This window comes from Hemitrygon akajei, chromosome 9 (genome assembly GCF_048418815.1).
Source record: "Hemitrygon akajei chromosome 9, sHemAka1.3, whole genome shotgun sequence".
In the NCBI taxonomy this organism is placed as follows: domain Eukaryota; kingdom Metazoa; phylum Chordata; class Chondrichthyes; order Myliobatiformes; family Dasyatidae; genus Hemitrygon; species Hemitrygon akajei.
The window spans coordinates 97,866,780-97,886,159 of record NC_133132.1 but is presented as its reverse complement, the minus strand read 5'-3'; the positions used below and the strand labels follow the sequence as shown (position 1 = coordinate 97,886,159).

General features: G+C 40.5%; 1 protein-coding gene across 1 annotated transcript in view; it reads right to left on the bottom strand.

The window, feature by feature from the left end:
• spast (spastin) overlaps positions 1-19,380 on the bottom strand; it is a 74,832-nt gene that overhangs the window by 2,789 nt on the left and 52,663 nt on the right. The window contains exons 8-15 of the mRNA XM_073056605.1: positions 11,282-11,353; positions 10,653-10,728; positions 10,461-10,552; positions 5,965-6,044; positions 4,550-4,592; positions 3,271-3,350; positions 803-873; positions 8-48 (exon numbers count right to left, since the gene is read on the bottom strand). Coding sequence (XP_072912706.1) covers positions 8-48; positions 803-873; positions 3,271-3,350; positions 4,550-4,592; positions 5,965-6,044; positions 10,461-10,552; positions 10,653-10,728; positions 11,282-11,353 — 555 coding nt within the window. The remainder of the gene's footprint in view (positions 1-7; positions 49-802; positions 874-3,270; positions 3,351-4,549; positions 4,593-5,964; positions 6,045-10,460; positions 10,553-10,652; positions 10,729-11,281; positions 11,354-19,380) is intronic.

Genomic DNA, 19,380 nt, shown 5'->3' with positions numbered 1-19,380 from the left:
GCCACACCTCGCTAGCAGCCATACTTCTCACTTCTTCTGGCTTGAGCTCTACAGCAAAAGGAAAATGTAATTTAGATCAAAGACATCAAACCAAAGCAAGTCTAGAAACAGTGGATATGCATAGTTCAGAACGTTTGTTGAAAGTGACAACAAAGCTCATGGATTCTGGTAAAAGCCAGTCTGTTGTCGGTCTTACCTTAGGGTGGCCCAGCAGTGTAGTGGCTAGCGTGATGCTCAACAGCAGCAGCAATTTTGCAACAGCGATTGGGGTTCAATCCCACTGAGTTTATGCATTCTCCCTGAGACTGCATATTTCCCCCCACATTCCACAGGTGTACGGGTTAGGCTTAGTGAGTTGTGGGCACCAGAACTGTGACAATATTCACAGCTTCCCCCAGCACATCCTCAGGCTGTGTTGGTTATTAACATAAAACTACACTTTTCACTATGTTTTGATGCTTATGTGACAAATTAAGCTAATCTTTTAAAATCTACTTAAATGATCAGAGTCAAAGGACAACTCCAACTTCACACCATTGACTTAGATATTTTTGTGAATGGATACCTGTGACTAGGGCTCAGTGAACTCCTCCTTGTTTGTAATACAGTCAGTGGCTATTTATTAGGTATACCTGCTCATTAATGCAAATATCTAATCGGCCAGTCCTGTACCTAATATAGTAGCCAGTGAGTGCACGTTAGATGGCAAGAATAATGAGGAAAAAAAGCAGAAATATAAATGCATTTGGTCAATTCAGTCAACAGGCTGAATATTTGTCTTTGATTCTGTGCAATCACCTACCTCGAATTGGACCCAGTGCTGCATCCTTTGCCAGTGCAGTCAGGTCACTTCCCGAATATCCTTCCGTCTGCCTGAACAACAAGTCTCAACATTAAAGTTCATCTAGCCAATGCACATAAAAGGATAGAACACCTACTGAAAGAATGCAGGCAGTAACCAGCAAGGATGACTTGCTTAACAAGAATTTCAGTGGAAGAGATACAGTAACACATTGCTGCCATAAACTACCAGCAGTTAGTCTGACAACATAAAACTCCTCGACTCAAAACGTTTGTTCTATTTTCATATGGTACTTTTTTTTTATTGCCAAAAATGTATTAAAATTCTGTACTCAAGGAATGCAGTAACGATTAGGAGTGAAGTAACAATTACACTTGGGTAGAATCCCTGGAGTGCAGCAACATAAATGACATAGCATATCAAAGAGCTTGTTCTGGCATTCAACACGATTATGACACTTTAATCTATAATACCAGTCTTTGTTCCATATCCATTTCATGCCTTTGGTAAACAAAGGTCCATCTAACTCAGGTTAAATCAACTGACATAAAACCAACTGCAGATCACACAAGGTAAAAACTGAAACTATCATCTTTTCCATACAAAAATATTTCCTAATCATTCCAAAAGATCTGGCTTTCATTTTTATACTGTCAAAAAACATAACTCCTCATTGAATTAAATCAGTAGAACAAAACACAAATATCCAATCAATGAGATGAGATTGGAGGTGTGGGTTGTAGAGGTGATCTGCCCTATAAAGAAATACAAAGTTAATTTACTGACTGAGTCTGCTCCTCAAGAAAGATCTGTTTATGTGTACCATGCCTTGATCAAAACTTTCAGAGGACCTTTGAAGAACTGGAGGGATGCATGAAGCTGGAAAAGGCTTCAAAAGCATTTCTAAATATCTGAGTGTTCATCTGACCATAGTAAGAGAAATTGTCTACAAATGGAGGAAATTCAGTACTGTTGCAACTCTCCCTAGGAGTGGATGTCCTGCAAAGATCACACCAAGAGCACAACATGCAATACTGAAGGAGATGTAAAAGAACTCACATCCTGCAAAAATCTCTAGAACTTGCTCAAGTTTGTCAATGTATCCACTATAAGAAAACCACTGAACAAGAATGGTGTTCAGTGAAGGACACCATGGAGAAAACTACTGCTCTCCAAAAATACATTGCTGCACGTCCAAGTTTGCGAAAGACCACCTGGATGTTCCACAATATTTCTGAGTCAACATTCTGTAGACTGATAAGACAAAAGTTGAACTTCTTGGCAGAAATGCACACCTCCATGTTTGGAGGAAAAAGGACAAGGCACACCTACACTAAAACTTCATCACAACTGTGAAGCATGGTAGAAGGAGCGTCATGATTTGGGGCTGCTTTGCTGGACAGCTTGAGGGAACAATGAATACAAAATTGTATCAAGACATTTTACAGGAGAATGTCAGCGTAGTGGTCCATCACCTGAAGTTGGTTGATGCAACAAGACAATGATCTGAAACACAATAAATCAACAACAGAACAAAAAGAAGAAAATTTGTGTTTTGGAAAGGCCAAATCAGAGTCCAGACCTTAACCCAACTGAGATGTTGTGGCATGACTTGAAGAGGGCTGTTCATGCAAGATATCCCAGAAATAGAACTGAAACAGTTTTGTATAGAGGAATGGTCTAAAATTCTTTACCAATCAGCAGCTATAGGAAACTTCTGTGGAGGTTATTGCTGCTAAAGGAGGTTCTACCAGTTATTAAATACAAGAGACAATGTACTTTTTCCAGCATGGGCTGTGAATAATTAAACGTGTTTAATAAAGACATGAAAAGTAGAATTGTTTGTGTGTTATTCGTTTAGGCAGATTGTTTATCTAGTTCTGTAACTTAAATGAAGATCAGACCACATTTTATGAGTAATTAATGCAGAAAACCAAGTAACTGCAAAGAGTTCACAAACTTTTTCTTGCTACTGTATCTTCTCTGAATGGTAGTATCGGATCAATTGCGAGAATGTGGCAAGTGCACATACGGCTGATGATCGTGCGGAAGGCTCTTTTCTTTCATGCGTGTCTTTGAGTGCGCATGGTTTTGTCTTCAAGGGCTCAATTCATAGCTCGCAGTAAGTTGTCCATCTTCTGCAGTGACTAACATGACTCAGTAAAAAATGTTTAATCCTACTGCTCTGTTTTTGTTCTTGCTCTGTGTATATATATTATCAGGGAGGAGATGCAGGAGCCTGAAGACCTACATTCAATAGTTTAGGAACAGCTTCTTCCCCTCCACCATTAAATCTCTGAATGGTCCATGAACACTACCTCTATTTTGCTCTCTTTTTGCATCATCTATTTTGTTTTAGATTTCTCATTGTAAATTTTTTTAAAATGAATTGCACTGTACAGCTGCCACAAAACAACAAATTTCACGATTTATGTCAGTGATAATAAGCCCGATTCAGATCTACTTACTTGGCCAGATAGTCCAGATCCTTTCGATTCAGTGGATTACCATGTTTGCCCAGAAGGTTTGTAAGAAGCAACAATCTTGTCTGGTGATAAGAGAAAGAAAACAAACATTGTTCAATGTTGTTCAGAAACCCAGCACATCACATTAGATACTGCTACCCTGCCATTTTAGCAGGGTATTAAATTGGGAAATTTATATAGAGGACATTTTGGAAGGAGAAAACCATAGAGGTTATCAGGGACAGATGTGCAAGAGGGGGCAAGGCAAATGTTTTATCTGCATTTCATGCATTGGTTTCCCTGAGACAAAGTCAAAGTAAATTTATTATCAAACTACATGTCACCATAAACTACACTTCATTTCCTTGTGGACACATACAGGAACAAAGAAATATAGTAGAATTTACAAAAATCTACACAAACAAAGATTGACTGACAAACAATGTGCAAAAGATAGAGCTCTTGAAAGTGAATCTGTAGGTTGTGTAATCAACTCATTGTTCTGGTGAGTGAAATTATCCATGCTGGTTCAGGAGCCGGATGGTTGAAGGGTGATAACTGGTCTTGAACCTGGTGATGTGGGACCACAGACTCCTGCACCTCCTGCCCCACGGTTGTAGCTAGAAGTGTGCATGGCCTGGATGATGTGGGTCCTCGATGTTGGATGCTGCTTTCTTGTGGCAGTGCTCTGTGTAGATGTGCTCAATGGTGGGGAGGGCTTTGCCTGTGACGGGCTGGGCTGTATCCACCACTTCCTGTAGAGTGTTCTGTTCCTGGGCATTAGTGATTCCATACCAGGCATTGAGTCAAGAACATGCAACCATCTGGGTAGGTTTTCTTTTCCCTCTGCTCTTCCTTCATGCCCTCCCTCATTACTCGGGATTGTAGGAACAAAGATGGGCAGCACTGAATTGTGGATGACACCAGTCTGTTGTGTCAACCAAAGGAGACAACTAGGCCATTAGAATGACTAAGGACTATGATGCATTATTATAATGGCTAGAAATGAAAAGTACAAGAGTGCATATGAGAAGGTAAATCAGCAAAGGGTTAATAAAGCAATTCACAAATACAAGTATTCACTTAGGAAGTGTCTAAGGTTAATACTTTAAAAATCCAAAATGTAATATCCAATGGTTCTGTTATATTAGAATAACAGATGGCATAAGACAAACAAAGTTCACAGCCCAGAGTCTTGAAATATCGTAATGTCCAAGTTGCATACTCTGACAATTAAATATTTTGAAGCAAGTTTTCCAATTGTTAAATGTCAATCACATACTTGCTTGTTTGGCAGCGAGACAAACACCCTCTTTATAAAGCGTCTGTAGGGAAGAAGAGCAATGAAACAATCACACCTCCAAGAAATCACCAGAATAACTAGTATAATTATACCTTTATACTAAACACTGATTAGTATGGCAACTTTCAAAATACCCTTGTGCTGTTCTCCTGTTTCCATACCAGCAGAATTATAGTAGTGTACAGAATTAGGGGAAGCTATTTGGCCCATTGTGCCAAGGAGATGCAATCCAACAGTCCTATCCCACTGCCCTTTCCCTACAACCCTCCAAACATTTCTCTTACCCAAATCCCTTCCGAAAGTTATTATTGAATGCGGTTTCCTTTTGGAATACAGTATATTGCAAATCATAACCTGTGTTGTAAACTTTTCTTCCCCTTTTGCCCATTACCTCAAATTTGTTTCCTAGTTAAATCACTTACTCCAACCAAAGCCTTTTATGATTTCAGACACTATTAAATTTGCACTCAAATTTCCTCAGAACAAAACCAGTTTCTGGGTGTCTGAGCCAATAGGCTGCTCCTGGACTTATTTCCAACTTGGCATGATTAACATATTATTATTTAATTATTTGTTTTATATTGCTATATTTCTACACTATTCTTGGTTGGTGCAGCTGTAACAAAACCCAATTTCCCTCGGGATCAATAAAGTATGTCTGTCTGTCTGTCTGTCCTGTCAAAGCTGCTGGTGCTTTCAAAAGCTTTTAGACCACTAACAGAGTCATTAAAAATATAAACTGAAAATAAGTTAGAACAATCTACAAAATATTTTAAAAAACAGTGAAATATGAAATAACCTTCATCTTTGCCTAATTTTTCCAGACGTGAAAAGGAAAAAAATTGCTTGCCGAAATAAAAGCTGGAAGATATTTAAACATTTACTGATACTTGAGCTGTTTGTACAGATAAAGATGTCACATGTACATTGAAATATACAATGAAATGTATTGTTTGCATCAAATCAGATTAGCAAGGATTATACTGAGCAGCCTGCAAGCATCGTTGCATTTGAAGTGTCAACATAGCATGTTCCCAACTCACTAACTCTAATTGTATGTCTTTAGAATGTGGATAGAAGACCATGCAGTCAAGGGGAGAAAGTACAAACTTCTTACAGACAGCAATGGGAACTGAACCCCAATTGGTGATTGCTACGCTAACCACTACACCACCATGTTGCCTAATAAAACATTTTGTTTTATGCCTTTTCTCCTGCAATTCTGATAATCAGCAAGTTCCAATGAGCAAATGTTCCAAATCAAAATTTCATTACAGTGTTCTCTGCTATACAAAATTTCTATTAGAGACTGGTGAATAGTATCTCTAACACTGAGCAGGTCAAAGTGCTTGACAAGGTATACTTCTGTACTGCTATAAGTCGAGGTTACTAACCTGAGCACAGCATCATCTAGTTCCTGTGGCCTATTTGTTGCTCCCATTACTAGAACTCTATCATCACCACCAGACTGTACCTGAAGCAAATCAAAATTTATATTTAGTGATTTTTTGACATTGATGGTGACTTTGCATGTAGAATTGGAATCTTTATTCTTTTAAGTTATTCCTCAATATTCCATTTTAGTATTCAGCAGCAAACTGTGAAAGAGTCAAGATTCAAGTTTTTGCCCAGTTTTAAAGAAGGTTATTTTTAACTAGTCAATGACGAGATAGTTTGTCAGGGAGTTCAAACTTGTAACTCTGAGCTTGGACACTGCAATGCTCATGATTGTTGCCTTGCTCTTGTTGATACACCCCAGCCCAAGGACTTGTGACACTCTACTGGGATGTTCCGATGAATTGGGAAAATAGGCTGGGTAGGAGCGTGGGAATGAAACAAGAGGAAAAACTGGGGAAAGCTCACCACTTGCTTCTATTTATCAGATACAAATCTGTTTGCATCATGGGGACTTTTCTTACAAAGGAATACACATTCATTGTGAACTTGCTTTTCTTACTCAGAATTGAGACACAGATGCAGTTGGCAATGTATTATTCCTTTCTGTGCCTTGTGGCACATCAGGCGGCAACCTTGCCATTTCGTTAGCATTTCGTCTGTTTTTTCTAAAGCAAGGCTGAATTGCTGGATTGATGCTCAACGCAACACAGATGGAAAGCATGCAAGGAGCTGGCCAGATCCAAACCTGCGACCACTTGCCTCGGAAGTCTGTATTTAATATTTCAGTAATATTGTAAATATATTGTTTAATTAAGCATTCTTTATTTGCATGCATAATTCATTATGGGTTATCTATAATAGTACATATATGAATGGCACAAACAGAAGATCTGCAGATGTTAGAAATCCAAGCAACACACACAAAATGCCGGAAGATTTCAGGCCCTGATGCAGGGTTTCGGCCAAAGCATCGACTGCTTACTCTTTTCCATACATGCTGCCTGGCCTGTTGATTTCCTCCAGCATTTCACGTATGACACATGAATGGCATAAGTCATTACCCCACCATATCATATATTAGCGCTTCACTGAAGAAAAGGTACACAAGTACTCCAGGTTCCCATGTTTTTCTTTCAATTAGATTCTTTTAGGCGCATTTTTAGTAATAGACTAAGACAAGTGCATTGCTCCAAAGAATGCTACGAGGTCATTTTTACCCTTAACCATTAGGCTCCATAATGAGTCAACCTATAGCCAGAGAAGTGAGGGCTATTAGGGCCATCTATAATGATTCAACCTATAGCCAGAGAAGTGATTACCTCTCCTGTTAGACTGTTTGTGGTAATTTATTTTTTATTCTTTCTTACTTCTCCTCTAATATTTGTATATCTGTGCACTTGTAATGCTACTGTGACACTAATTTCCATTGAGAGCAATAAAATATCTATCTATACATCTTCTAGAATTACAAAAGATACAGGCAAGGTTATTATTCTTTGCCTATTCCTGCCCAGCAATAAAACTGAGTTGCTAATAGTTTTTAAGACAAGAGCCCCATTGTTTCACTACAGATATGGTACTGGTGTTGGCCTGGAATCACACAGACCTAGACTAGGAAAATTAGTGAACCAGTACAACTTCAACAGCAACCAGACAACTTCATATTCAGTTTAAATGCTTCTCACATTTTGAATTGTAAAACCAAACTCAAATCCTCAGATTGATGAAACCTGAATTTATTTATTCATCTAGCAACATAACTGGGACTGAATGAGTTAATGTATGAGGAGTGCTTGATGGCTCTGGGCCTATACTCACTGCAGTTTAGAAGAATGGGGGGTGGGGGGAGAAATCTCATTGAAACCTATCGAATCTTAAAAGGCCTATCTAGAGTGGATGTGGAGGGGATGTTTCCTAAAGTGGGGGGAGCCAAGGACCAGAGGGCACAGTCTCAGAACATAAGGACATCCCTTTAGAACAGATATGAGGAGGAATTTCTTCAGCAAAACGGTGGTGAAACTGGGAAGAGGAGGTTGATAGATTCTCTGTTAGTAAAGGTGTCAAAGATTACAGGGAGAAACAGGAGAATGAGGTTGAGAGGGATAATAAATCGGCCATGATGGACCAGCGAAGCAGATATGAAGGACCACATTTTATCACTATTAGGTAGAATCCAGATTAAATACTGTACGAATAAAGCAGAGCCTTGCTTTACAATTGACTTGTTTCATTATCAAGCTACCTCTCACAAGATAGAGAAACACACAAGTTGAGTCTTGGGTCACAGCCTCAAGCTCACATATGCCACTATGCACCAAAATGTTGTTCATCAGTAGGTTCCTGGTCATGAGCGATGGGAAGTCTGATTAGATTAACATACAACGTTCAATCAATATTTACCACTGGATTTTGAGGAATATTATCCCTTCTTGCCTTTAATTTGCAAGCAGATTAACTACACTTGACGAACCTCCTCTCTGCTCCAACTTGCGAAGGATCATTACAACACTTTTACCTGTCATTGGGGCAGCAAGTCTCTAAATGTCAACAGAATATATATAACCATATAACAATTACAGCACGGAAACTGGCCATCTCGGCCCTTCTGGTCCGTGCCGAATGCTTACTCTCACGTAGTTCCACCGACCCACACTCAGCCCATAACCCACCATTCCTTTCCTGTCCATATACCTATCCAATTTTACTTTAAATGACAATACCAAATCTGCCTCTACCACTTCTACTGGAAGCTTGTTCCACACAGCTACCACTCTCTGAGTAAAGAAGTTCCCCCTCAAGTTACTCTTAAACTTTTGCCCCTTAACTCTCAACTCATGTCCTCTTGTTTGATTCTCCCCTAGTCTCAATGGAAAAAGCCTATCCACGTCAACTCTATCTATCCCCCTCATAATTTTAAATACCTCTATCAAGTCCCCCCTCAACATTCTATGCTCCAAAGAATAAAGACCTAAACTTGTTCAACCTTTCTCTGTAACTTAGATGCTGAAACCCAGGTAACATTCTAGTAAATCTTCTCTGTACTTTCTCTATTTTGTTGACATCTTTCCTATAATTCGGTGACCAGAACTGTACACAATACTCCAAATTCTGCCATACCAATGCCTTGTACAATTTTAACATTACATCCCAACTCCTATACTCAATGCTCTGATTTATAAAGGCCAGCATACCAAAAGCTTTCTTCACCACCCTATCCACATGAGATTCCACCTTCAGGGAACTATGCACCATTATTCCTAGATCACTCTGTTCTACTGCATTCTTCAACGCCCTACCATTTACCATGTATGTCCTATTTGGATTATTCCTACCAAAATGTAGCACCTCACACTTATCAGCATTAAACTCCATCTGCCATCGCTCAGCCCACTCTTCTAACTGGCCTAAATCTCTCTGCAAGCTTTGAAAACCTAATTCATTATCCATAACACCACCTACCTTAGTATCATCCGCATACTTACTAATCCAATTTACCACCCCATCATCCAGATCATTAATGTATATGACAAACAACATTGGACCCAGTACAGATTCCTGAGGCACACCACTAGTCACTGGCCTCCAACCCGACAAACAGTTATCCACCACTACCCTCTGGCATCTCCCATCCAGCCACTGCTGAATCCATTTTACTACTTCAATATTAATACCTAACCATTGAACGTTCCTAAGTAACCTTCCGTGCGGAACCTTGTCAATGGCCTTACTGAAGTCCATATAGACAACATCCACTGCTTTACCCTCATCAACTTTCCTCATAACCTCTTCAAAAAATTCAATAAGATTTGTCAAACATGACCTTCCACTCACAAATCCATGCTGACTGTTCCTAATCAAACCCTGTCTATCCAGATAATTATATATATCATCTCTAAGAATACTTTCTATTAATTTACCCACCACTGACATCAAACTGACAGGTCTATAATTGCTAGGTTCACTCTTAGAACCCTTTCTAAACAATGGAACCACATGAGCAATATGCCAATCCTCCGGCATCATCCCCGTTTCTAATGACATTTGAAATATTTCTGTCAGAGCCCCTGCTATTGCTACACTAATTTCCCTCAAGGTCCTAGGGAATATCCTGTCAGGACCTGGAGATTTATCCACGTTATATAACACAGCAGAATATATTAAACAGGTACATGGACAGGAAAGGGTCAGAGTATTATGTTCCAAACACAAGTAGGTAACTTTGTTGGCATGGATAAGTCGGGCCAAAGGGCCTGTTTCTGTGCTGTATAACAAACAATCTATACTCTTTAGAAAGAAATATAACAGGGTAACAGGCTCTACTGGCCCAATGAGCTCATCCAATCATGTCCATGACCTATTAACCCATACATCTTTTGGAATGTGGAAGAAACCCATGCAGTCATGGAGAGAACATGCAAAAAGTGGCAGGAATATGATCGTTGACACTGTTATACTAAGCACTATGGTACTGTGCTGCCCCCAAATCACTCACCCCATCAAATTCTATTAAAAATTCTGTTTTTAAGCGTCTGCTTGCATCGTGCTCTCCTTCTCTCCTCTCACAAAGGAGGCTGTCTACTTCATCTGCAAGAAGAATCAACACATTAACAAGCAGAACTCACTAAATGCCAGCACTTTAGAAAAGCTAGATACAGTAATGACAGAACGTTAAGGCTGTACCCACCAATAAAAATGATGGAGGGCTGAAGTTCTCTGGCGACCGAAAAGAGAGCTCTCACCAACTTTTCACCCTCCCCAACCTGAAGCAGAAACAAATATTTCATTAGACCAGGTCATTCAGACTTCTGTTGGAATATTTGTAATTTGGCGTAACATCTCCAAAACTGAAAGCCTTTAAAGAACATAAACTGTAATTAAACATGCAACTACTTAGGAGGCCTTCACTTATCCCTGACACATCAATTTGTTTTATTCAATTAATTTTTTTGTATTATTTTTAGTATGAATGGAGAAATATATATGGCATTAAGGAAAACTACTGAGACCGAGCAAACTTGTCTTCTTTATCCTAATCCAGCTTTTTTTGTTTTAATTTTATGACACAAAAGATATATACCAGAAGTGCTGCATTCGCAAAGCCTTCAGCATCGTGCTTTGCACCTTGGTCCTGGAGGAAGGTTGTTTTGTTTAGCTATGTAAATGTGTATGGTTGAACGTCAATCAACTTGAACTTGTGTCACAGCCAATGCCAATACAAAGCACTTTCCTCTGATTCCCTTCCCAAAACAGAGCCACTCACAAAAAAAGCATTAAAAATAAATTCTTTAACTTTGAATTTACGTGCTTACTCACATATTTGGAAGTAAGGCTCGCAGCACTGATATTGAAGAATGTTGCATTGGATTCAGAAGCCACAGCTTTAGCCTAATTAAAGCAAAGAAACTGATAAGAAACATTGCTAATTATACAACAAATCCATATAGAATGGAAGAAGCCCACTTCCTTAAACAACTTATTTATCAGAGATCTCACTTAGATGCAATTGTACCCTAGATCAATCTGGAATAAATTTATTTCTTTGAACAGGGCTGGTAATAACTGGTTCATTCAAACCAGCAGACCACTACACCCACTTCAGAAACTGAGCACAAATGATTTGAATTAATTTTGTGGATCGAATCAGTTTCAATACATCAGAAACACAAAAGATTCTGCAGATGCTGGAAATCCAGAGTAATACACACAAAATGGTGGAGGAATGCAGCAGGTCAGGCAGCATCTGTGGAGGGGAATAAACAGTCAGCATTTATTGTTTAATAACAGTTAAATATCATTTATCAAGGTCTTGGTCTGAAATGTCGGCTCTTTATTCCTCTCCATAGATGCTGCCTGACCTGCTGTGTCCCATACATCAGATTTCTTTGAAGTTCAGTGAAATGCCATTAAAGGAGTCTGTACGCATGAATAATAATTTTTAGTGCTGAAACTTGATAGCCAATGATTTACATTTATATTGTGGTTTTAACACAGCAAACTGCCCATGGGAAATTCATAGAAAACCCTGAAAGCCTGGTATGGAAACACCAATGCCCAGCAATGAAAAAGTCTAGAGAAAGCAGTTCATACAGCCCAGTCAATCAGAGGCAAAGCCCTCCCCTACAATAAGCACTGACACAAGAAAGCAGCATCCATCATCAAGGACCCCACCACCAAGACCATGCTCTCTTCTTGCTATGACCATCAGGCAGGAGGTACAGAAGCCTTTAGGTCCCATAGCATCAGGAATAGTTATTACCCTTCAACTATCAGGCCCCTGAACTGGCGTGGATAACTTCACTCATCTCAACTCTGAACTGATTCCACAACCTACAGACCCACTTTCAAAGACTCTACAATTCTTGTTCTCCATATAATTTATTTTTTTCATTCGCGGGCAGACTCGGACAGCGCGGCCCCGGGGATCGGGGGGGGGGGAGACTCGGACAGCGCGGCCCCGGGGTTCGGGGGGAGACTCGGGCAGCGCGGCCCCGGGGATCGGTGGGCGGGAGACTCGGACAGCGCGGCCCCGGGGATCGGGGGGGGGGGAGACTCGGACAGCTTCTTTTGCACGATGGTTATTTGTCAGTTTTTAATGTATAGCTTTCCATACATTCTATTATGTTCCTTTACTTTCCTGTCAATGCCTACAAGAAAATGAATCACAAGGTAGTATACGGTGACATCTACACACTTTGATAATACATTTACTTTGACTTTGAGTGGTTGTTTATCAACAGTAGGTTTATGGATGAATCTCCTATGGAGCCAGAACATGCCAGAGTTAATGGGAGTAACTGAGGAGAGAAAGCAGTTGCCACAATCAGAAACAGAAGTTGAAAGGTCAACTGTTCAGTGAGATTGGGGTCAAGGACATCTCAGATCAAGTAGGAAGGGATGGGATGGAATGAAATCAGAAAAAGATTGAGCTCAGGGTTCACAGCCGGATTTAATATCACTGACATATGTCGGTGAAATTTGTTGTTTTGCAGCAGCACTACATTGCAATGCATAGTAACTACAAATTACAAGTAGTATATAAAAATAAAAATAAATTAAATAAGTAGTGCAAAAAGAGAGGGGAAAATACTGAGATAATGTCCATGGGCTGATTGTCCATTCAGAACTCTGATGGTGGAGGAGAAGCTGTTTCTGAAACGTTGAGTTTGTCTCTTCAGGCTCCTGATCTCCTCCTCGAGGCTTTTTCCAATCCCCTCCATACTAGATGGTGATGGAATCAGTTCGAATGCTCTCCACAATACATCCGCAGAAATTAGTCAGCACCTTTGAAGATGTTATCAATTTTCCACAAAACTCCGAACGGAATACTGCCCCTGTCATGTCTTCTTTGTAACTGCATCAATATGTTGGGCCTAGGGTAGATCTCCAGAGATGTTGGCACTCAGGAACTTACAACTGCTCACCTTTTCCACTTCTAATTCTTTGAGTTCCCTTTCCTGAAGTCCACAGTCAATTCCTTGGTCTCACTGATAACGAGTGTAAGGCTATTGCTGTAACACCACTCAACCAGCTGATTGATCTCACTCCTGTATGCTTCCCCATCACCATCTGAAATTTTGCCAACAATAGTTTTGCCATTGTCGAGTTTATAGATGCCGTTTGAACTGATGGTTAGGACTATTAGGTCCAATCTCATAAGAGATAAGAAATTAGCCTTATGTCACAAGTACATCGAAACATACAGTGAAGTGTTGTTTGTTATACAGTGTGAGGATGTGCAGGGGCAGCCCACAAATGTCACTATGCTTCCAACGCCAACGTAGCATGCCCACAACTTACTAACCCAAACCCGTATGTCTTTAGGATGTGGGAGTAAACAGGAGCACCCAGAGGAAAATCGTGCAGTCACAGGGAAAACATACAATCTCCTTAGTGACAGGAATTGAACCCCAATCACCGACTCTGAAGCACTACACTAAGCATTGCTACCATGTTGCATAGGAGGTCAAAGAAAGGAAGCAAGCAGGAGACGCTGCTAAAGGATGGTTTTATCACCACCAAAAAAGTGTCCGAACTTTTTAGATTCAGCAAAGGATACAGAACTCAATGCTGGTTTACCCAATACAACCAAATTCACAAGTGAATGGTTGTGACAGCTATCTGACAAAAATGCTGGAATCTCCATTTCTTGGATACAAGACAGCACAGATGAAGGCCCAATTCCTGCTGCTGCCTGCAAGGAATTTGTACACTCTCCCCGTGACCACATGGGTTTCCTCTGGGTGCTCCAGTTCCCTCCCACATTCCAAAGATGTACATGTTAGGGTTAGTAAATTGTGGGCATACTATGCTGGCACTAAAACAGAAGAGATTTGCAAGCTGCTCCCAGCACATCTCAGTCTTGTTGTTTGTTGACACAAACAACGCATTTCACTATATGTTTCAATGTACACATGACAAATATTTAATCTACTAGAGCAGGGATGGCTAACCTGTGGCGCATTGGATGATTAACAGTGGCACAATGAACAGTGGGAAAATGAGTTCTTATTTATAGCGGGTCCGTCAGGAAAACAGTTGTGCATTGTTTGTGAAAACACTTGCTCACATAATAGAAGACATGATCTTAATAGACACTATAAAACACATCAGACTGAAATAGAAGGAAAACTGAAGCTAGTGCTTGGGTCTGAGTTACGGAAAGAATATCTGATTAAGAAAAAGGAAGAAATCAAAAAACAAAATATATTTGTTAAAAATCTTGTTAAGGTAAGTAATGTTTATCTTGTTTTATATTAAATCAATATATCATGCAAAAATGCTAAATACGTCTATATTAACATATTTTTACCAGAATTGAATGGGGGTACAAGAGTTGTATGGCGCATCTGAACTCGTGCGTGAAAAAACTGATACATGGAATGAAAAAGGTTGGCCACCCCTGCACTAGAGAGAACAACATGCAAGAGAGCTGTGGCTCCACTTAGTCAACAGCAACAAAAGCAATGGAGAGGGCATGAACGGGCATTTGCAGCTGTAAAAAAATGTCCTAATAAATTTACAGACTAGATAAACAGTTGAAAATTATGTACTTTGTTCCTTCAAGAAAGAAATACGATTAGGAGGGGGAAGGGGAATGTGGGAAATATTAAGCCAGAACAATGGAACACTTTCTGATCTTCAAATCATTTATTTAGAACCTTTAACAGAACCAATCACAGAACATAATAAGACAATAATTTCTGATAAGTTGTACTGAGATTTTTAGCATTCAATTGAATGGTAACTGCAGCTCACTTCAACATCTATATAAAACATGACTGCCGCCCTCTCTCAACACTGTACTCAGGGTCAGTTTTGACTATGCGCTCAAGTCTTGAGATTTAAACCCAAAACACCCAACAAAGAGCCCCACTGAGAAATTAGAATTAAAAATGTATGCCTAAAACACCATATGCATGTAAAAATGCAAAACAAGATTCTGTAAACCGAAACAGAAGAATGCATCACTTTTTTTTTCAAAAAAACTTCATACAAAAGCGAACTGACAAGTCTGGAAGTGGATTTTACCCACACTGTGAAACAAGTCATGTTGAAACTTGTCACCCTGCAGTGTACCCATCGACAAATTTTCTTCTCCCACTTGAGTTGTTTACATTACTGAGAGACCTCCCACCACACCATACTCAAGTCCGTTAACTAACTAGCTTCAAATGTGACCCTTGCTGAGAAATAGCTATGAATAAATCTGTAACATTAATATGCAAATCTTTTATGCCAGCTTTTTAGCTGAGACAACACTGTGTTCAACAACATAAAGCAGGCATTGTTTTTAAAGTCAAGAGAACCGGGTGGGCTCTGACATTGTTTTTAGACACTACCATGAGTGGTGCCTTTACACTGAGAATATTAACTGTGATTCAAGTTAAGCCTGCCATGAAGTATAATGATGAAAGAAGTTATTCAACAAGTAACAGCCATGACTGGGCACCGCAGTTAGTGCAATGCTATTACAGCTTGGGGCATTGGAGTTCAGAATTCAATTCTGCCGTCCTCCACAAGGTGTCTATACATCTTTCCTACGGAATGAGCGAGTTTTCTCCAGGTGCTTTTCTTTCCTCCCTCAGTCCAAAGACGCATCAGTTAGTAGGTCATTGCAAATTGTCTCCTGATTAGGCTAGGGTTAAATGGGGGGGTGCTCGAAGGGCCTGTCCCACACTGTATCACAATAATAAGTAATAACGAAACCCAATTTCCCTCAGGATCAATAAAGTATGTCTGTCTGTCTAACGGGGAAGAAGTTGGTCAAAAGGTGTAATATGCTCTCAGGGCTGCTGTTCCTGGTGCAGGTATAACTCAGTGGATGGCATCCTTGGAGGGGAATAAACAATCGATGTTTTGGGCCAAGTCCTTTCATCGGGACTGGAAAGGAGCCAGAGCAAGTTGGGGTGGGGGGTTAGAAGTACAAGCTGGCAGGTGATAGGTGAGAGCAGGTGAGGAGGAAGGAGAGGGATGATGAGAGAAGCTGAGAGGCTGGGAGGTGATAGAGGGAAAAGATAAAGCCAGAAGAAGGAATCTGATAGGAGAGGATAGTGAACCATGAGGGAAAAAGGGAAGGAGGAGGGTTTTCTCTGGATCTCTTGTATTCGTGACCTGATGCAGGTGTGGCCTATTCCTGCTCCTTTGCCTTGGTAATCACGCAGTTTATTTGGGGGTCCAAGATGGAGCAAGTCAGACAGGTCATGATGGATTAGTCCCTTGAGAATAGGGGAAAAACTGTCCCCAACATTGCCCTCATCCTGAAGACTATCTTTGTGTGGCTGTGTCAGTTAATGAGGATCCAAAATACATAATTCCTATCGAACAGCGAAAAGCCTTGAAGGAGTGGATGTGGAGAAGATGTTTCCTATGGTGGGAGAGTCTAAGACCAGAGGACACAGCCTCAGAATAGAGGGGTGTCCTTTTAGAACAGAGATGAGGAGGGATCTCTTTAGCCAGAGAGTGGTGAATCTGTGGAATTCACTGCCATAGACAGTTGTGGAGCCCAAGTCTTTATGTGTATTTAAGGCAGAGGTTGAGAGATTCTTGATTGGTCAGGGCATGAAGGGATATGGGGAGAAGGATATTGGGGCCAAGAGGAAAATTGGATCAGTCATGATGAAATGGTGGAGCAGACTCGATGGACCAAAATTATCTAATTCTGCTCCTTTCTCTTATGGTCTTAGTACTGAGGCTTCACTTGTCTCCTCTACCACACAATGCCCCCATCTGCTGGATTTAGCTGCACCTTTGACTGCAAGTCCATCAGGCAGTGATCAGCACTAAATGCACTGTAGACACTGTGGGGCAGGGACACTATGGATTTGAGTTTGTCATCTGAGCAAACAGTCCAAATAATGAAGCATTCTGTCGTATTGCTGGATCTGACAAACAAGCACCAAGACCTTGTGTGGCCAGCAGTGAGAGGTGTTCTCTCAGTCAGAGGTTTCCTCCACAGAAGATATGTACCCCTAACATGTGCTGTACTCAGGACAGCTATGGTGCTTAAGAGGTGGTCATGCATCTCTGTCTCTTTGCAGACTGTGGACTTGCTGACAGGATGTGGAGGTGGACGCAAGGGTCCATTAACCTATTTATCCCAGCAATGCATAACAGTGGACTCTGATCTCTGGGCACATACCAAGCCAGACAAGTGCTGCTGGAAGGCCATCAGCCCAGTGAAACTCCCTCTGGTCTGTCTGAAACCTGCTGGTCTTCCAGCACGAGAAGATTATGGGATGCAGACTGGCATATTGCAGGCTGCCGGAGTATGTACTGAAGGACAGACTGAATCTTGGTGCAGCCAATGCACTGTGGGGAACGACTGCAGTATGAGTTCCTTCCACTGCTGCATTGGGAGGGGGGCTGGGAGGAAGAGACGGATGAGGAATCCTCTCAAACAATGAAAGGGGCATCAACTCAAGAGACCCACACGAGGGGAAATGATGCTATGCTGTTTTTGATTTTTCTTTACAGCTTATACTACTGAACGTAACAACCATAGATGATAAGGTTTTGCTTTGCACTGTTTCTTCCTTTATATATTTTTTTATCATGAATAAAGTTTATTGTTGAAATAAACAAAATACTAGTATCTACCAAAGTGCAGTGGTGAGCCCTCAACCAAGTTAGATAACGTGGAAACGTAAAATCCAGACTGAAACTCCATTATGATCCTAAGCGAGAACTGAACCATCAAGATTACCACTTTCAAATGGGAGACAAGACCAAAGAGACTATTTCTAACACAATAGCCATTAGCACACTGTTATATTGTGAGTTTGCTATGGAGAAAGAGTCTAGCTCACTTCCCTTGTCACAGCCAAAGAACAGTTTTGAACTGAAAAGTGCAAGTTAATATCTCCTCAGATTAAAGGTAAGAAACATAAAAAACCTACAGCACAATACAGGCCCTTCGACCCACAAAGCTGTGCCGAACATGTCCTTACCTTAGAAATTACCTAAGGTTACCCATGGCCCCCTATTTTTCTAAGCTTCATGTATCTATCCAGGAGTCTCGTAAGAGACCCTATCGCATCCGCCCCCACCACCATCAGTCCATTCCACGGACTCACCACTCTCTGCGTAAAACAAAACTTACCCCTGACATCTCCTCTGTACCTACTTCAAAGCACCTTAAAACTGTGCCCCCTCGTGCTAGCCATTTCAGCCCTGGAAAAAGCCTCTGACTATCTGCACGATCAATGCCTCTCATCATCTTGTACACCTCTATCAGGTCACCTCATCCTCCGTCACTCCAAGGAGAAAAGAAGCACAAGACATAGGAGCTGAATTAGGCCATCTGGCCCATCAAGATCCATCTAGTTCTATTGGAATGCAAATTTTATTCCTTTCAGTTTGGTTATCTTTCATTTACTCTAACCCCAAAATCCACTCATACATTTACTGTTCCTTTATATACATTTCACATTGTAAACTATACTATATTTAACAAGGGTTTCTGAAAAGATGAGTTGCATTGAATTGCCCATTTTGGTTCCAGCCTTTGTTAAAAAAACAGAACATTACAGCATACTGAAGGCCCTATGGCCTACAATTTGTACTGACCTTTTAACCTATTCCAAAAGCAAATTAATCCTTCCCTTCCACATAACCTCCAATTTTTCTTAACCATGTGCCTATCTAAGAGTTCTTTAAATGTCCCTAATGTATCGGCCTCTACCAATATCCACAGCAGGGTGTTCCATGCATCCACTCCTCTCTGAAGAGAACTTAGCTGACAAGCTCCTATATTTTCCTCCAATTATGAACCCCTGCATTAGCCATTTCTGCCCTGGGAAAAATTCTCTATCACTCTGTTAAAGGATTAATGAGTAGCTTTTCTACCCTCTCTATTTTTTTACCCTCAGATCAAAAGGAAAAAACTTTGGTCGACAAACTTCTATCTTTGATCT